Source organism: Pangasianodon hypophthalmus, chromosome 8 (genome assembly GCF_027358585.1).
Source record: "Pangasianodon hypophthalmus isolate fPanHyp1 chromosome 8, fPanHyp1.pri, whole genome shotgun sequence".
Lineage (NCBI taxonomy): Eukaryota > Metazoa > Chordata > Actinopteri > Siluriformes > Pangasiidae > Pangasianodon > Pangasianodon hypophthalmus.
In genome coordinates, this window is record NC_069717.1 from 695,826 (window position 1) to 715,888 (window position 20,063).

At 42.3% G+C, this 20,063-nt stretch overlaps 1 protein-coding gene across 1 annotated transcript in view; it reads left to right on the forward strand.

The window, feature by feature from the left end:
- The window catches only part of jak3 (Janus kinase 3 (a protein tyrosine kinase, leukocyte)), a 27,927-nt gene extending 8,561 nt beyond the window's left edge, over positions 1-19,366 (forward strand). Inside the window, exons 7-24 of the mRNA XM_026911599.3 lie at positions 97-219; positions 618-775; positions 878-989; positions 1,787-1,967; positions 3,618-3,742; positions 3,899-4,030; positions 4,359-4,446; positions 6,444-6,565; positions 8,488-8,635; positions 8,844-8,992; positions 9,617-9,767; positions 9,967-10,094; positions 11,849-12,038; positions 12,615-12,739; positions 13,130-13,302; positions 14,919-15,036; positions 16,421-16,534; positions 18,445-19,366. Coding sequence (XP_026767400.3) covers positions 97-219; positions 618-775; positions 878-989; positions 1,787-1,967; positions 3,618-3,742; positions 3,899-4,030; positions 4,359-4,446; positions 6,444-6,565; positions 8,488-8,635; positions 8,844-8,992; positions 9,617-9,767; positions 9,967-10,094; positions 11,849-12,038; positions 12,615-12,739; positions 13,130-13,302; positions 14,919-15,036; positions 16,421-16,534; positions 18,445-18,564 — 2,457 coding nt within the window. The 3' untranslated portion in view covers positions 18,565-19,366. The remainder of the gene's footprint in view (positions 1-96; positions 220-617; positions 776-877; positions 990-1,786; positions 1,968-3,617; positions 3,743-3,898; positions 4,031-4,358; positions 4,447-6,443; positions 6,566-8,487; positions 8,636-8,843; positions 8,993-9,616; positions 9,768-9,966; positions 10,095-11,848; positions 12,039-12,614; positions 12,740-13,129; positions 13,303-14,918; positions 15,037-16,420; positions 16,535-18,444) is intronic.
- The last annotated feature ends 697 nt before the right edge of the window (positions 19,367-20,063 follow it).

The window sequence follows — 20,063 nt, forward strand, 5'->3', positions numbered from 1 at the left end:
GTATATGTTGAGTGTATTGCCTGAATTCATTCCAATATTAAGAAGCAATGTTAAGATTCTTCCTGACAAATTATCAAACTTCTTCGATCAATTTAGGAGTGGCAGACATTTTGTGACTTCCCACAAATCACAGAAATCAACATGAAGCGTCTTTGCCAAGAGCAGCTTCCTGCTGAGGGACGTGTGGTAACTCTGACCAGACAGGATGACAGATGCTTGGTGAGTAGAAATTAGCCAGTGTTGCTAGCTACTGTGATACATCAACAGTCTATAAAAGGATGTGGATCTACTCTGATAAAAATCAGCTGTAATTCACTTTACTAAATGATTTAAAAAAAATCTTTGCTAATGCTGGTAACTATCAAGGAAGCAGTGAGATGAGTTATTGTTGTAAGCTATAGAATTAGACTTATTTGGGATTTTTATGTCATGAATCTACACCAAATTTATAATCCATTACACCATCTTTACAGGGAAGCATGGTGGTGGTAGCATCTATAATGATAATAATAATAATAATAATCAGAGATTCCAAGTAGTATTATAATTACAGTATGTGTTTTATGGGTGTGAAAAATAAAAGTGAAAGATGTGCATGTGTTCTTTCTGAAAAACAGGAAGTGCAGTTTGAGACGCTGGCTGTGGCTCTGTCCTTCGTGTCGCTCATCGACAACTACTTCAGACTCACCACGGACTCCAGTCACTATTTCTGCTCTGAAGTGGCTCCTCCGAGTCTGCTGCAGGACATCGACAGTCACTGCCACGGCCCCATCACGTAAGCCAGATGTTTACCCACTCAGCCGCACTGCTAAAACGTGTTGTGATAAGCTCTGTGATAAGCATGATGGTGGAGTTTTCCACATTTTATTTTCTCCAGGTCAGAGTTTGCGGTGCACAAGCTCAAAAAGGCTGGAGCTAAAAATGGTACATTCCTTCTTCGACGCAGCCCCAAGGAGTTTGATAAATACTTCCTCATGGTCTGCTTACAGGTAACACACTACGTTTACTTTGACCCTGTGTTCACGCTAGCGAGTGACAAAACAACAGGCAACCGTTCGTTTTCTGTCTATGTGCTTGATATGGATCTGCAATTTCAACAGTACTGGCAAGAAACAAGTGACCTTACACTTGAGATTTTCTCAATCCTATGCAAATTTGGAATGACATACTAAAGCAACAAATCCAAACAATTGGCTTGAATGATTTCTCAGATCAGTCCTACAGTGCATGTGGTCCAACACTTCAGTTTCCAACTCACAACTTTAGTTCTTACCTGCAAATAATTCCCATTTACATTTTAACACAGAAACCTAGAAAAAAATCCTGTAAGAATGGTTTCATCTTAGCCTGTCTTGCATGACGTCTCGTTAAATATATGTATAGAGACATTACGAAGAAAAATAAAGCTTGGAAGGAAGTAGCAGAGATTGGTGGAGCCTCTGGTGAGTGTATGTAGCTGGTACAGTTCATATAGAGGCTGTATGCTGTACATTTCAGCTAATATTGTTTCTCATAAGAACTAAACCAGGGCTAAACCAGACAGGCCACACCCACAAGAGACAAATTATGAGCAACATGAGCGATTTTTCACTCACTAGTGTGAATGCAGAGTTCGATCCTGTAAAGCGTCTCCAGCTTCTATTATCATTCAGACTTGATATTTCATCAGATAGCAAAAATTGTTGCTCATTTAAATAATATCTATCCAGTACATCATCTGTAGCGTGTGTGATTATCCTCCCACATGTCTCTGAGACGTGTATGTGTGTGTGTTTGTGTAACACAGACGCCGCTTGGTATCGACTATAAAGACTGTCTGATCGAGAAGAACGACAAGTTTCACCTGGCAGGAATCCACAGCTCTTTCGACAGTCTGAGACGACTCACAGACTTCTACAAGGAAAACACGCTTGTACTGTCAGACTTTCCTGTCAAACTGGGCAGGTGCTGTCCACCTCAAGCTAAAGGTACAGGACAGACTGAGGACAGATGGGTGTGTCAGTGGGACATATGGGCATGTCTGAGTGGGAAAAATGGGCGTGTCAGTGGGACAGATGGGCGTGTCTGAGTGGGACAGACGGGTGTGTCTTTAAGTGGGACAGATGGGCGTGTCTGAGTAGGACAGGTGGGTGTGTCTAAGGGGAATACATGGGTGTGTCAGTGGGACATATGGGCATGTCTGAGTAGGAAAGATGGGCGTGTCAGTGGGACAGATGAATGTGTCTGAGTAGGACAGATGGGTGTGTCAGTGGGACAAATGGGCGTGTCTTTAAGTGGGACAGATGGGCGTGTCTGAGTGGGACAGATGGGCGTTTCTGAGTGGGACAGATGGGTGTGTCTTTAAGTAGGACAAATGGGTGTGTCTGAGTGGGACAGATGAGCATGTCTGAGTGGGACATATGGGCGTGTCTGAGTGGGACAGATGGGCGTGTCTGAGTGGGACAAATGGGTGTGTATTTAAGTGGGACATATGGGCGTGTCTGAGTAGGACAGATGGGTGTGTCTGAGTGGGACAGATGAGTGTGTCTGAGTGGAATATATGGGCGTTTCAGTGGGACATATGGGCGTATCTTTAAGTGGGACATATGGGCGTGTCTTTAAGTGGGACAGATGGGCGTGTCTGAGTGGGACAGATGGGCGTGTCTGAGTAGGACATATGGGTGTGTCTAAGGGGAATACATGGGCGTTTCAGTGGGACAGATGGGCGTGTCTGAGTAGGACAGATGGGTGTGTCTGAGTGGGACAGATGGGTGTGTCTGAGTGGGACAAATGGGTGTGTCTTTAAGTGGGACATATGGGCGTGTCTGAGTAGGACAGATGGGCGTGTCTGGGTGGGACAGATGGGTGTGTCTGAGTGGAATATATGGGCGTGTCAGTGGGACATATGGGCGTATCTTTAAGTGGGACATATGGGCGTGTCAGTGGGACAGATGGGCGTGTCAGTGGGACATATGGGCGTGTCTTTAAGTGGGACAGATGGGCGTGTCTGAGTGGGACAGATGGGCATGTCTGAGTAGGACATATGAGTGTGTCTAAGGGGAATACATGGGCGTGTCAGTGGGACATAAGGGCGTGTCTGAGTAGGACAGATGGGTGTGTCAGTGGGACAGATGGATGTGTCTGAGTAGGACAGATGGGTGTGTCTTTAAGTGGGACAGATGGGCGTGTCTGAGTGGGACAGATGGGCGTGTCTGAGTGGGATAGATGGGTGTGTCTTTAAGTGGGACAAATGGGTGTGTCTGAGTGGGACAGATGAGTGTGTCTTTAAGTGGGACAGATGGGTGTGTCTAAGTGGAATATATGAGCGTGTCAGTGGGACATATGGATATGTCTGAGTAGGACAGGTGGGCGTGTCTGAGTAAGACAAATGGGCGTGTCTGAGTAGGACAGATGGGCGTGTCTGAGTGGGACAGATGGGCGTGTTTGACAGGTGGGCGTGTCTGAGTAGGACAGGTGGGCGTGTCTGAGTAGGACGCCTCCTCTGGTGTGTGCTGCAGACAGGCTGTGCTCAGTGGTGCTCTCATGGAGGTCTCTTTCCATTGTTGGGGTGGAGGGGTACCAATACTTTGTGCAGAGTAGCAGATGGACTACATGTAAATGAGTGTACCTGTGTGCAGAGCTCTCGAACCTGATCATCGTCAGGAACAGCAGTGTGTGTGAGACGCCAAGCTCCCCGACTCAGCACCGACACAGACCCAGTCACATTCAGTTCCACATGATCAAACACGAGGACTTAATCTGGGTGAGAACACACACACACACACACACACAGTACTGCTCTCAGCCAATCGTACTGGCCAACTGAGAGTGCAAAAAGCAAAATGATAAGAGTTATCAGTATAAATGAAAATACACTGTTATTAATAATAATTATTCTTATTAATTATGCATTTTTCAGAAGGAAAGTCTGGGTCAGGGCTCGTTCACACAGATCTACAGAGGCGGCAAAGTGGACCGGCAGGACGGAGAGACTCACACCACTGACGTTCTGCTCAAAGTTCTGGATGTAGAACACAAAAACAGCTGGGAGGTTTGTTTCAGGTTGATTTACAGCGCTAACTCAGTCGCTAACTGCTAATTAGCTAAGTAGCTACCAACAACAGCACAAAGTTGAAGCGTGTTCTTTACTAGCAACCTCTTAAATGCAGTTTAACCTACTCTATGCTACGGAATAAAATAATATCTAATCACACGTTTTCTGTGTAAATATGTAAAGAAGGTTTGTAATGTTTCTGTATTTAACATTTCAAAACTAAATAATAATAATAATAATAATAATAATAATAATAAACACTCATGGGTTATTTACAGCACAGTGAAGCTGATCATCATTTGGAATTAAATCTGGTTTTTTTTAGTCTTTCTTCGAAGCAGCCAGCTTCATGAGCCAGATTTCCCATACGCACCTGCTGATGGTGTACGGAGTCAGTGTCCATAAATCGAAAAGTAAGTTTCACTCACTTTTTTTAAGCAATTGAAGAAGGGCTTTCTGGGTAATTTGTGCTTGTTATGTCTACAGTGATGTCGATTAATGATTATTTAATGAACTTCACTTGACATTGGAAGTGAAAAGCCCTGAAGGTGGGGGTCTGGATTTAAACAAGGGAAACTAGATGGTGCTGGAACACAGCCACAGGGCCGCAGGATAAAATTCATCTTAAGTGCCGGTGTATTTGTTAATAAAGCTGTATAATACGTGGGTTGATACAGCAGGACACAAGTGTGTGAAAAACAACGTGGTATTTATTAAAGGCAACCCAGGAATCGTACTGATGATTCCAAGTGGAGGTCAGAGCCCAGGTAGACAAAGTAATGATAGGCAACAGGGTTATAAACATGGAACACACAACATGAGCTAGAAAACAGGGACATGAGAAACAGGAGACAAACTAATCAGAGTGAAACACAGAACAGGTGCCTACAATCAGTAACTGACCAATGACAGCACAGGGGCGGAGACAGGACCGAATACTGCGTCTCAATTCGCCTACTATCCGTCCTAAACAGTATCCGAGATTAGAATTATCGTGTCCCAAATCATAGTATGTTGAAACGAGGATCCCAGAGGTTCCCGGATGGTCGACTATTTCTGGTAGATTTTCGAAGTGTGGCTCCGTGGACATTTTCTCAGCTAATATTACCCACAATTCCTTGCGCGAGGGAGGAGGAGTTTTGTCATGGTTTGCTTCGCTGAATTCAAGGACACGTTTTAGAGACGTCTAAATGAAATATGGAAAAATAAATCAAGGGAATAGTAAATTAGATTATGTAGTATAAATGATATAAGGAATAATGAATGAAGTAAAGCTGAAATGCAGTGAGGAGGTTGTTTACGGTGACAGTGTGTGTAACTAGGCAACAGCGTTCTCGTTTCTTCCGTTACATGAAGTGTTGGTTAGTACGTCCCAGTACTTGAATACCCTTTTGCTACACACTCAAAAGTATGTAGTTTTTCTTCACCAAATGAGTACATACTTTTAGTGCACAGTGTAAGTAGGCAGACGCAGCAATACACATGGCAGAAGCACGTGGAGAATGGAAACAGAAACGCAAGCAGTGCTGGAAACTGTGACTCGCACCGAGACGAGGCATTCACGACATGTAAATTTAGAGAAACACAGTCTCCCCTAAATGCAGTCAATCTGCCGAGACACCGTTACTGCCTCTTTAGGTTTGCACTGGAGCTACGAGGTAGTTAATGTAGCGAACACGTAATGGAGCGTCACCTCATCTCACCCCAAATCTTTTTATAAATATCACCACAAAGGTTCTGCACTGGCTTCGAGCTACAGCGTTGAGCTATTCGTATCTGTTCAGAACACATCATCTGTTCATTCTGAATAATGTATTCGTATTCGGATACATCGCTCCCTCGTGTTTACACCTTTATGTCCTAAATAGAGTTTTATTATCATTCTCATGTAGCTTTTTGCTACAATTCCACTTAATAACTTTGAGAGGGAGAAACTTTCACCTTCGTATCACCTTCATAGCTCCAGTGCAAAACGAAAGTAGCGAACTTTACACACGGAACACAAGAATCAGGTCTGGGCTTATCAGCATCAGCTACACGTGAAGTACATTTCATTTTTCACTGAACCATCCCTTTAAAATCTCTCTAAATGTTAATGTGACAGACTTTTGTGTGTGTGTGTCGTGTGTGTGTCGTGTTTTGATCTCCACTGCTGTAAAGAGCTCTCTGAGAGAACCCACTGAGCACTGAGAGTCCTGGAGTAGTGATGATGATGATGATGATGATGATGCTGATGATGAAGCTCTTGTATTTTAACTCTGTGACCTCATTAATTTAACCCTTTACTTCTGTTCAGGTTACATTTATAGTTTTATTAACAGTGAAGGATAATAAATTGGATTTTTCCAGCATTAAGTGTTACGAGCTTGGTTCAGTTTCTCTAATGAAAGTAAAAAAAACATTTCTGTAGACATCATGGTTCAGGAGTTTGTGAAGTACGGAGCTCTGGATCTTTACCTGAAGAGATCGAGTGTTTCACTCAGCTGGAAACTGGACGTGGCCAAGCAGCTCGCCTGCACACTCAACTTCCTGGTGAGAGAAATCCTCAAAACATACAAACATGTACAACAATCAGTAATGAACTTTATCCCACAGCGCCGCTGAATTCTGGATTCTGATTGGTCAGAAGGTATTGATTAGTTTTCTATAACAGCAGCTCTGACAGTAGTGCAGGTTTATATTAACGCACTTGTTCTAATACATTATCGTTTCTATGGTAACAGCTCATACACAGTGACTTGTGTGTGTATGTGTATGTAATCATTGATATGATGTTTTCTGTAGGGAGAATGTGTTTATGTAACATTTATGGAAGGAGTCTCCAGTGTCAGCACTTTGTAACAGTCAGAGATCAAGCTGTAACTTTAAGACTGTTGTGTTATATTCTTTAATTAGAAAGTAACATCATAAATGAACACTTTAGACATTTTGGAAGGTGCAGTTATGGTAAAAAGCTAGAATGGAATATGTATTACACAGATATGATATGAATGTAGGAGGATATGAATATGCAGATATGGACTCTATTCTATAATAACTCTATAATAAACCTCTAATCAGAGGTAAATAATGATGGCGATGCATAAAGATTAAAATCATGGTTTGGAATTTTCTTTATGCTGTAAAACTAAAGAAGATTACTAGTTTTTGCCAAACTATTCCAAACTATACCAAATAAGGACAGGTTTTATTTGATATTGTCAGGGATTTCCCCCGAGCGCTGAGTGCTGCACACCGAAGCGTTCAGTGTGTATAAGCAGCTCACGCCTCTCACTTCCATGTTGTCTTATGTTTTGTTTACTTTGCCACGTGTGTTTTGCGTTGGTTCATGTCTTGTCTCCTCCCTTGTATTGTCATTGGTTGTATCCTGCACTTGTCCTTATCACTCACACCTGTGTTCAGTGTACCATCGATTACAGTAGTATTTATCGCCCTCATGTTTCCTTGTTTGTCATGACGTACTGGTCAGTGTTTTGCCGCCTGTCTTTACCAAGCCTTTTTGTTTCGTGTTGTTACTCTCCAGTTCTTGATCTTGTTTTGTCCTCTGGTTTGTGTATTGTGGATTACCCCTGCTATTGCCCTTTGTGCATCGCCTGACCTCTGCCTGTTTCTCGTTCTCGATTTTGACTCACGTTTTGAATTTGTCTGCCTTCCTCTCTAATAAACGCTTAAATTGCATTTGCATCCGTCTCCACTCGCATCACATGACAGATTACTTCTCCATCAACACGGATGTAGCAGGGAAGCGAGAGAGGTGTAACGCTGCAATCACTATGCCAGCATTTGACTCGGTGCACTTCCTCCAGTGGACCTTCATGTACCTCCTGGACCTCTTTGCCGGCTCTGAAGACCTCCTGAAAGGATTCTTGCTTCAGAACCAAATCTATTTTTAGAGCTTTTCGAACTCCAAACCTGAAGAGAACCAGTGGCTCATGTTCTTGTTGTCCTTGTTCACTGGTGGGGCCTGCTTGTGGGTGGAGCTTCTGGTCACCAAAACAACCATGGACCTAGGAAGTGTGGCTGAATTCATAGCTCTCATGAGGGTGATTTATGACGGTGTGACCTAACAGGTTCTTTTCCTGCCTAAGGCCAACGATGCGACCTCCCACAACCTGCTCAAGCTGCTCCTGCCTGAGGCTGACAGGGCCGGCCCCCAAGCCTTGTTCCTGTCTCATGACCCCGGCGAGCCTGTCCCAGGCCCATGTCTGCTCCCTGGCTTCTCTGGAAAAGTCAACATTGGACAATATGGACAATATTTGCCTCAGGATTTTGGAGTCCTGAACATTTTACCCAGAGGGGCCAGACATGTCAGGGATTTTGCCCAAGCGCCGAGGGCGGCACAACGAAGCATTACACTCGCATTACAAGGCATATAACCGTGTGTAGAACCTGATTTATAATGTGGACATAAACGAGGCTGAACTGATGTGATTGTGTGTGTGTGTTTCCTACAGGAGGAGAAAAACATTGTTCATGGGAACATCTGTGCAAAAAACCTGCTTCTGGCACGAGGGGGAGATCCGAACTCCGAAAACTCCGAAAACTCGCCTTTCATTAAACTCAGTGATCCAGGCATCAGTATGGCCATGCTGGGCAAAGAAGGTAAAGGTTAAAGGTCAAACATTGAAAAAAAAAAAAAATGGGAGATGTTATCTAAAAAAAGCACCTGCCCTGTCTTCCTCCAGCTGTGATTTCCAGTTCCAGTGTAAACACACTCTCTATCAGGAGGAGCCTCTTTATGACACTAGTACTGGTTTTGTGTGTGTGTTTATGTGTATGGGTGTGTGTGTGTGTGTGTGTGTGTGTGTAGTGGTTTTAGACAGGATCCCGTGGGTGGCCCCAGAGGTGTTGGAGAAGCTGGAGTTGGGGCAGCAGTGTGATAAGTGGAGCTTTGGCACGACATTGTGGGAGATTTTTAATGGAGGAGAAATTCCCCTGCAGCGCCTCGACCCCAAACAGGTGACACACTCTGAACTAATTTCATATTTATTTCAGTTTTTTTTTACATATGAATGTGAATGCAGTGTTAAATAGGTGTTTGATTTAAGGATGTTAATCCCAGACCACAGCACAACTCAGAGCACAGACACAGTTAAAGCAGCGGTGTGTAATGTTTAGACTCCACCCCCTCTGTTGGAACTGTTTATGCTGTCTGAAAGTAGAGTTTATATGGCATGAGTAATAAACACTGAGTGGTGTTGATTATTTTCCTATGACAGCACATCCACAGGTGTTTTATTCCTCTTATACCACAGCAATTTACCAACAATTACAATATTTTAGTTATTAAAGAACATGTACTTTTTATCCATTTATAATGTCCTTAATTTACATTTAATGCTGTACATCAGTGAAACGAGTTAGTTCCTGTTGTCACTTACGTTATAGCAGCTATAAACAGTCGCTCCATCACCAGCCTCTTGAAGTTAATGAGACAAAAACAAACGCAGCTCGTCATGTTACTGAGAAACCGCAAAGAAGTGTAAACTCCTCTGTCCTGAAGATGTTACAGCTTTACTTCTGACTGTTAAAAGGCTGAGTGAGTGCTGAATAAGGTTGGTGTGTTGTTGTGAATGTGAACAGAAGCAGCGGTTTTATGATCAGCGCTCGCAGCTGCCGTGTTTGGAGTGGGCTGAACTGGCTGATCTCATCTCTCAGTGTATGCAGTATCAGGCTGAGCTGAGACCGTCCTCTCGCAGCATCATACGCCACCTAAATGGCCTCATCACTCCCGGTAACACACACACACACACACACACACACACACACACACACACACAGAAACCAACCTGTGTGTTATATTTCTACAGTTATAAGACAGTAACTTCATGCAGTGTACATTTTTGTAGCTTAAAAACAAACAGGTCAGTTAAAGGTGCACTCAGTGTTTATGACACTTGCCTGTGTGTGTGTGTGTGTGTGTGTGTGTGTAGATTACGAGGTTCTGCACGCCAGCGGCTCTGTGCCAGAGAGAGACAGCTTCTGGAGAGCTCTGTGCAAACAACAACAACAGGAAGTGTATGAGGAGAGGCACCTCAAGTTCATTTCTTCTCTGGGGAAGGTGGGAACACACACACACACACACACACACACACACACACACACACCCCTCAATCAGCCACTAGATGGAGACATGTAATTATAGTCCTAGTTTACTAGCGCAGAGCTTCCCAAACTTTTTGTGCAAACAAAGCCAAATGGACATTATGAATTTTCTGTGAGCCCGAGCCTTTACCGCTCTACAGGTTAATAATATGGGATTACTGTAATATTTAAACATTTTTTATGTCAGTGCAAAGGAATATTACCAGGTATAGGAAAATATTCCGCGTCGGGGCGGTGTGGTGCGTCCTGATGCCCAGCAGAGGAGCCTGGTTTACAGAAGCAGCAGCCGTGCATGTGGCGCTGTTCACACACTCGCTGCGTATTTTATGTACATCTGGAACATTAAAAGCGAAATTTATTAGACGGCAACTCCGAGCCAAAACATTCCAGCAAGTCGAACTGTAAATGTTTAGTGATTTCATGCACAGCTCTCGTAAAACTTTCCACTGTTATCGTGATTGTTGTCATGAGCCCTTACATGTCCTTACATTCATTTCTGACCTTATATTCAAAACAATTTTTTAATCTTGAAAATCCAGAGAGCTGATATGCAAAGCAGACCTTTCGGTAGGTTTGAAGGCAACACGAGAGGTCTTTAAAATTCAAACACTACTAACACATTACTTCAGGAAATACCGAAAGGTAATTACAGGAAATGCATGTGATTAATACGTCCCATGAAAAAAATACTAAAATGACAATAAATGAACCCCAGTGAGGCTTAGCATGATCTACCTTTGGGTCATTTATTGCTTTTTAAATGTGAATGAAATGAATATCTGTGTTTCAGAGCTTTTTGTACATGCCTCTTGATGCTGTGGACACAAACAGGCCTCGAAAATATATCTAAAAAAGTATACATCGTGGATATTCTTATTTTTACCTTTACAATTCTCATTTCCCGGAAAACAGTGAAATATCTTGGATGACTCATCCTGTACTCATCTCATTTGTGTTTAATCAAACGCTTTCTAAAATGAATAAGTCCCGCCCCCACAAACAAACTGCGGGTTTCGCTCTACAGTAGCAGCTAGTTAGCATCAAACTGTCAGGTGTTTGTAGAGAAGGCGGATGCAAGTGCAGATTTGTAATTTAATGGCACACGAACAATACAGAAAAAAACGTGAATGCAGACATACGCAAACAGAAAGACACACATGGACTAGAAAACGTAACATAACAAACGACAACGAAAGAAAAAAAGCGAGACAATGAGTGAGGTGCAAGATGTGATTTAAATACTCGTGCTCATTAACAAAAATGTGACACAGGTGCAAACAGTCATGTGACATCATCCGGTGAGGTGCAGTGACTGATGGGAAATGTAGTCATGTGCCAATTTCAGCGTAAACATGGGTCTTAGTCATTCCCTTTAAAAACAAATGTGTGTGTGTGGCTTAAACATCTACAAGTTCCTGTTTAATTACATTACAAATAATGATGTAATTATATATTCCTGAATTCCTGTAATTCCTATAATTACACACAATATATATCCTAATATCCTACACACACACACACACACACACGTATATCATGTATATAATCATGTCTCTCAGGCAATTTCAGGCATTACATAAGCACTGATAATCAGCTGCACAGTATACCGCAATATTCATGCAATATTCAACATTATATCAAGTATGTTTATATCAGTATGATTTTGGTGCTGCTGATAATGTTGGTGTGTGTGTGTGTGTGTGTGTGCAGGGTAACTTCGGCAGGGTGGATCTGTGTCGGTACGACCCGCTGGGTGATAATACGGGAGAGATGGTGGCCGTGAAACAGCTGCAGTCCAACAAACAGTCCAACATGGCCGACTTCCAGAGAGAGATTCAGACCATCAGCTCACTGCACTGTGACTACATCGTCAAATACAGGGGAATCTGCTACAGCGCAGGTCAGACACACACACTCACACACACTCACACACACACACACACACGCACGCACTGTAATCCTATGACATCACAGCTTATTGTACATTTATGCTAGCAAGTGATAAGTCGCTTGTAGCCCTTGTAGTTTGTCGTTTGTGGGCGTGGCCTATTGAGCGAGCTAACTGTACTAGCTGTGTACACTTGCTTGTGAGCAGGGAACTGAAGAAGCGTCGGACCACACGTGCCGTAGGATTAGTCCGAGGAATCATTCGAAACAATCATTTGAATTTGTCTCTTCTTTACAGCATCATAATAACTAATTTACATAAAGTTGAGAAAATCTCACTTCGGATGTCACTTGCTGGTGTTGCTGAAATCTCGGCTACGTGTCACACACACACCTAGAAAATAAACAGCTATCTGTCACTTTGTTGCTCTCTAGTGTGAGCGCAGCCTACATTCCAACTACAACGCTGATATTCCGACTACAAGGCAATATGTTCCAACTACAACAGTTTGGAAAGGTGAAATAGCCGAACTACACCTATACCTTCTCATTATATCCTGTGTGTGTGTGTGTGTGTGTGTGTGTGTAGGACGGTTGAGTATGAGGTTGGTGATGGAGTTCCTGCCCTTCGGCAGTTTGATCAGCTACATGGAGAAAAACAAACACATCATCACCACACGGAAAATGCTGCTGTTCACCTCACAGATCTGTAAGGTACAGACACAAAGTCACACACACACACACACACACACACACACACACACACACACACACTCACACACTCACATACATCAGCATGCTGCTGTTCACCTCACAGATCTGTAAGGTACAGACACACAGTCACACACACACTCACACACACACATCAGCGTGCTGCTGTTCACCTCACACATCTGTAAGGTACAGACACAAAGTCACACACACACACACACACACACACTCACACACACACATCAGCATGCTGCTGTTCACCTCACAGATCTGTAACGTACAGACATACAGTCTCACACACACACACACACACACACATTGTGGATACTCTTATTTTCTTAATTAATATTCAATACTGTGTGTGTGTATGTGTGTGTGTGTGTGTGTGTGTAGGGAATGGAGTATTTGCAGAACCTGCGTTATGTGCATCGTGATCTGGCAGCGAGGAACATCCTGGTGTCGAGTGACACGCTGGTGAAGATCGCAGATTTCGGCCTCACTAAGATCGTCCCGCTGAATAAAGAGTATTATCGAGTCACACAGTCTGGAGAGAGTCCCATCTTCTGGTACTGAGCACAGCTACACTTACACTTCCCCCTTCACTTTACTTTACTGGATTTACAATTCCAGGGCTTAGGATAAATAATATAATATCATTCTTATACAGATTTCATGGTACAGAAATGCCAAAGTGTCTAGGAAACACTTCTTACAGAATAATAATTAATGGCTGTACTCAGAGCTGGAGACTTGAGTCCCGAAGTTACAGCAGTATTTCCATGAGGAAAGTTGCTGGTATTCAGAGTCGGGTTACGCAGCTGCTTAAGTGGATTTCCTGAGCTCCACATTCAGATTATTAAAATCACCTGCGTGTAGTTCACACCTCTGAGGTTGAGATTTTTCTGAGACTGTGTTTTTCAGCAGGGTCTAGACCACTGGCTTTAAACACACACACTCACCTTTAAACCCCCAGAAAAATCAGGGATAGAAAATGCAGACTCAAGAAGGAATTGTGATGCAGAAAAATCCTTTTCGTGCACTTTAAAGGGGCGATGTGGTTAATTAATTAACACTGTCATATTTATGAGCATAATATACGCCTTGGATGTATTTACAGCCAAAATATAAATCACTGTCAGACAGTGGGGCTGGACTTAATCCTGCTCCTCACTCGAGTCGACAGTCTGCAGTTACGTCTGAGGTCCGAACTCCGATGTGTGAGATTTCTGTACTAAATCCTCACAGTGCTCTGAACACTGAACTCTGCTCTGAATACGTCCATGAGTGTTTAATAACACGGTGCATTCCCAGGCTGATAATTCTCCACGCTTAAATTCGCAGTTCTCTGCTCTCTGTTCCCAACTCAGAGCCGGAACTCAGAGAGAACCGCTTTAAGAAATGATCCACGTTTCTACCAGTTTAAGAGACACAACATTACATTATCACATGTGGGAATTTCCAACAGCAAAATGACCTCAGGGGATTTACAGGCTGTACTTCCTCTTTAGGCCTAACATACACACTCTCAGAAATAAAGAGTACTGAGCTGAACCTGGTCCTGTCACTGGGGTGCTGCCCGCCAGGGGATATCTCTTATAGCTTCATGAGTTTCCTGTGGTTCCTAAATTGCAGTTATGTTTATTAAGCCATTTTAGAGGTAAACTGCATTCACATTACCGTGTTAAAGATGCTCTCTAAAGGTGTGATGTACTCTAGACTGTACCACCCCAGTGACAAGGACAGGTTTACAGTTTACTGCTTGTTTTTTTTCTGAGACTGCATGCATTGAATAAAAAAACGAATAAAAAAATACGAGAGCACAGCTGAGAATCTCAGCTTGAGGAACGCGTGACTTCCTGGAGGAACTGTGAGAAACAATGCTGAATCACTGACTTGAAAAATAAAGATGGAAAGAAGAAGCAGGTGAGATTAATTACACAAGGTGTGTGAGGTTAATGAGAACAGGAAGATATATGCCCATGTAAGGAAAGTGGCAATCTAAGAGCGAAGTTCTCATTAACATTAAATGTGTTCAGTTATTAGGTAAAAAGGCAACGTTAAAAATCCTGCAGCAGATTTTAAAATGAGATGAAGAAATTAGGAGTTTAAAAAAGATTGTGAAGCTCTGACACTAATCATGTTGGCCTTTTTAACAACATTTTTTATCCTAAATCTGTTTCAGGTACGCACCAGAGTCCTTATCAGAGTACAAGTTTTCCCACAAATCAGACGTGTGGAGTTTTGGCGTTCTTCTACACGAGGTGTTCTCCTGCTGCGAGCAGAGCAGGAACCCTAAGCGGGTATGTGAGGAATGCTAATCACGCTTGTTTAACTTTGCAATGATTTCTGATCACCATGACAACTGTGCTTATCTTTACATGCATGCCAAATCCTGAAGCATGTACTTTTGTGAAGCTGTTACGGCATTATTGTACTATAGAAAAACATGCTTTATTAGCTTGTGGATAGAGGAGGAGCTTGTAGATCTCAGGATGGCAGGAGGAGGAGCTTGTAGATCTCAGGATGGCAGGAGGAGGAGATTGTAGGTCTCAGGATGGCAGGAGGAGGAGATTGTTAGCATCAGGATGGCAGGAGGAGGAGATTGTAGGTCTCAGGATGGCAGGAGGAGGAGCTTGTAGGTCTCAGGATGGCAGGAGGAGGAGATTGTAGGTCTCAGGATGGCAGGAGGAGGAGCTTGTAGGTCTCAGGATGGCAGGAGGAGGAGCTTGTAGGTCTCAGGATGGCAGGAGGAGGAGCTTATAGATCTCAGGATGGCAGGAGGAGGAGCTTGTTAGCATCAGGATGGCAGGAGGAGGAGCTTGTTAGCATCAGGATGGCAGGAGGAGGAGCTTGTAGGTCTCAGGGTGGCAGGAGGAGGAGCTTGTAGGTCTCAGGGTGGCAGGAGGAGGAGCTTGTAGGTCTCAGTATGGCAGGAGGAGGAGCTTGTAGGTCTCAAGATGGCAGTAGGAGCTTGTAAGCATCAGCATGGCAGGAGGAGGAGCTTGTAGGTCACAGAATGTCAGGAGGAGGAGCTTGTAAGCATCAGGATGGCAGGAGGAGGAACCTGTAGGTCTCAGTATGGCAGGCGGAGGAGCTTGTAGGTCTCAAGATGGCAGGAGGAGGAGCTTGTAAGCATCAGGATGGCAGGAGGAGGAGCTTGTAGGTCACAGAATGTCAGGAGGAGGAGCTTGTAAGCATCAGGATGGCAGGAGGAGGAACCTGTAGGTCTCAGGATGGCAGGAGGAGATACCTGTAGGTCTCAGGATGGCAAGAGGAGGAGCTTGAGGAGGAGCTTGTTAGCATCAGGATGGCAGGAGGAGGAGCTTATAGGTCTCAGAGTAGCTTGTTAGCATCAGGATGGCAGGAGGAGGAGCTTATAGGTCTCAGGGTGGCAGTAGGAGGAGCTTGTAGTTCTCAGGGTGGCAGTAGGAGGAGCTTGTAAGTCTCAGCATGGCAGGAGGAGGAGCTTGTAGGTCTCAGGAAGGCAAGGAGAGGAGTTTGTAGGTCTCAGGATGGCAGGAAGAGGAGCTCATAAAAAAAAATTTGTCACATGTCATGAGACTGTTGCCTGGTTGAGAATATATTTTCGATCAGAAAAAGCTAACAAAAGCATTTAACATGTACAGTCATCTTTGCATGAACAGAAACTTGTAACATGTATAATTATAACGTTTTGTTGTGTAGCTGTCACTCCATCGGATAGGAGGTGACATCCAAGGCACCATGATGGCTGCTCATCTCTTCAACATCCTGAAGGAAAACTGGAGGTTGCCAGCGCCTGCCATGTGTCCACCAAAAGTAAAAACACACTTCATTTCATACCATGAAAGAGCACATTAATCTTTCCAATCATAAAGCCCGGGGTGTGTGATTTAATCGCCTCGTCGTTATTATGGGAGCATCAGAGCAAACCTGATAGGAATTAATCCAGACAGGTCAGGCTGGTTGTGAGGATCATCACCGCATTGACATTCGCGTGAGGAGAGACTGGCAGAAATCAGAAGGGCGTGTACGCATCAGCGTTTATGACCTAGTTTCTGATTGGTCAGGAGACCTGTCACTGCACATTGTGCAACAACATTTAAACTTAAGCATTCAGATTGTCCAGAACGAAAAGTATTTCAGTTTAATATTAATCAAACCTATTAGCCAATCCTATATAAATGCTTATAGAGGTTTTATATCACTCCTTTTATCACTATTCACAATTATAACTAATATATAATTAATATTAGTACATAATTAATATGTTTATGCCACGCTGCTGCTGGATTCTGCATTGTGATTGGTCAGAAGGGTGTTGATTAATTTTCTCTAACAGCAGCTCTAACAGTAGTGCAGCTGCAAATCGCAGGTTTATTTATAATTAATGCGCTCGTTATAATATGTTATTGTTTCTATAGCAACAGATCATTCACAGGGACGTGTACGGCGGACGCTTCGTATAAACAGGTTAAAAAATGTGTGTAATAGCTGATATGGTGAATTTTAAAGTAATTTAACATTTATGGAAGGAGTCTCCAGTTTAAGTGGTAAAGCTGTAAGTTTAAGTTTTCCAACAATCTTCAAGACAGAGGTTCTGCTAACACTCAACAGTATTAAATGTTACTATAAACGGATAAAAATCACAGCGTGTTGTTCTATAGTAAATATGAAATCGAAATCGTTGGTAAATTGCTGCGATAGAAGAGGAATAAAACACTTGGGGACGTGCTGTTAGAGGAATATAATCAGCTTTGAGGTGGTAACTGTAAGTTAGTTTCATCACACCATCCTGTTACTGAGTATTTTACTGTAACACACACACACACACACACACACACACACACACATTTATTAAGGGCTTAGTGTGTCATTGTGCCACTGATTTCGAGCATTAGTGTTAGTGAAGGAGACAATAGAAATATTTCTCCGAGGTTGTCGCTATGATTACGGGCGTTATAGGCTAACCCGAGGTGAGTCCTGGTACAAATGGTGCCTTGAGGTCCTCCTTTGATGTGAGCGAAGTGAAAATGTCTCACAAATCCTTGAGGGTGCATGAATAAAAAAAATTCCTTCTTGATCCAGACTAATCTGAGGGTTTGCAGTACATTCTCACAGACATGTAGCTCAGCTCAGTGATTAGCCTCGTCAGTCCGTAGAGAAAACAAGCTGCTGCAGTCACATTTAACAACCGAGAGCAATCAAACAGCACCTTATCCAGTGACTGTATTCACTTCAGTGTCAGGTTAGTCGTCAGGTCACCTCTCCAGAGGTAGTTACCTGATTCAGTAAACTATTTTATTGTGTGATGTATTTGCTAGCAAGATAATCGACATTAAGTACACTGGTTTATTGTGTAACTATAACCCGTAGCTATGTTCAGTAGTAAGCAGGTTTGAGATTATCTGATTGATTTGAACTTAGCCGTGTCCTCGCTGTCCCTGTCACTGGGACATACACGCGTCATTGATGTGGAGAGGACATTAGCGATGGTCATGTTTTTATTGTTGCTGTTATTAAAGCCGAAACTATATACCTACAAAGTGATAAAGGGGAAAATGTAGAAAAGCCACACTCAGAGTTGCACAGAAATGTAATGTAAAGTTTCAGTTCCAGAAATAACAGGAGTAAGCAAAGAGGAAACGGCTTGTGCAACATTCTCAGAGTTAGCTTCTAAGAAGAGGGTCTGATTGTGAGTAACATCAACGCTCTTACCTGCCATCCAGGTGTACAGCATGATGATGCAATGCTGGGCGTTCAACAGCGAGGACAGACCCACCTTCTCCCACCTACAGGACCTGATTGAGAGCAGTCTCCAGGATGAGAGAGAAGGAGCTAAAGGATGAAAAGCATACCACAATGAATCTTTTGAATATATAAATTATGTGGAATTTTATGAGTCACATGCTTGTTGGTCAGCTGCAGATTATTACTCACTCGTTACTCCTCTACTAGCGTCTTCTTAGTAAACACACAAAGGACTTCAAAGGGTTTTTACTTTTTGTTTTTAGCTGTTTAATAACCAGATGTGTTTCCCACTTAATTACTATTCTTCTTCTTCTTCTTCTTCTTCTTAGTATCATTATTACATAAATCACTTTAAATATAAACGTAAGCAGAAAGGAATCTAACAGATAAACGTAGCTATTAGTCACTTCTCTGAAACTGCCTGCAAACTCGAGGACTGTAATATAGAAAGTTAATTACAGAAGAACAGAGAACATTTCTATAAATAATTCAGTCATAATCTGTATTTTTATTAAAGTTAAGACTTTATGTAATAAAAAGCTACACTGTTATTGTGTTATATTATTTTATATATATATGTTTTCCATCATATGCAGTTAGTGATGCTGGGAAAAGACCATCTGCTCTAACGGTCAGGAAAATAATAATAAGATCATTTATCATTTAAGATCTATAATGCCTTAGATTTGTGATCAAGTTCTAAAGACAAAAATAGGACACCTAGTTATTGGTTGTTTTTTTTTTTTTTTTTTTTTTTTTTGCACTTTTTTATGGCTTTTGTACCTTTTTATAATCATATCAGTGCTTTTGAAATATTTTATTTCTATTGAGAAAATATGACATGTCTGTTGTTTTGTTTTCTTTAAGTATCAGTGGAAAATAAAATGGATTTTTGTTCTCCTTGGTGTCTCCGGGACAGTTACAAAAACTCTGAAACACAAATTTTAATTTCAAACGCACTTTAAATGTAGCTCCTGGTTAGTGTTCCTGGAGTAGCTTAATACAAACTGGTCGTAATAAACAGCAATCAAAAATTATACTGAAATACAGAAAATTTCATGTAATAAAATCAAAAGCTGCTTCAACAATGTATTAGTTTAGGGGTGTGCAAACTTACGCAACCAGGTTATTGTAGGTTTTTTATTTTTCCTATTTTCCCCTAAAATGTTTCTGATTGTTTTTCACCGAATTGTAATACGTCCTAATTTCACATTGAGTGGAAAAAGTTCTGACATGATTTATCTTGGTTTCATTTTTTTACATCACAAAAACCTGCCATTTTAACAGGGGGGTGTAAACTTTTTATATCCACTGTATAAAATAAAATATATAGATAGTATAGATAAAAAGTTCAAGAATCTAGTGCTGAGTTTGTGACAGGAACTTCCTGTTATAGCTCATAGCTTTGTGCTTTTTGCAGAAGTGTTGTGTTTGCTGCTCACTGGGCCAGGAGTACTTCTCAACACTGCACTTTATGCAAACAAGCCTTAATTACTAGATGTTTATAAAATTGCTTTTGTGCATTTGTGTCCTTGCCCTACATACGTCACACTCACGCAATACCTGACCTGTAATTCCAGAGAAATGGCAGCAGGTT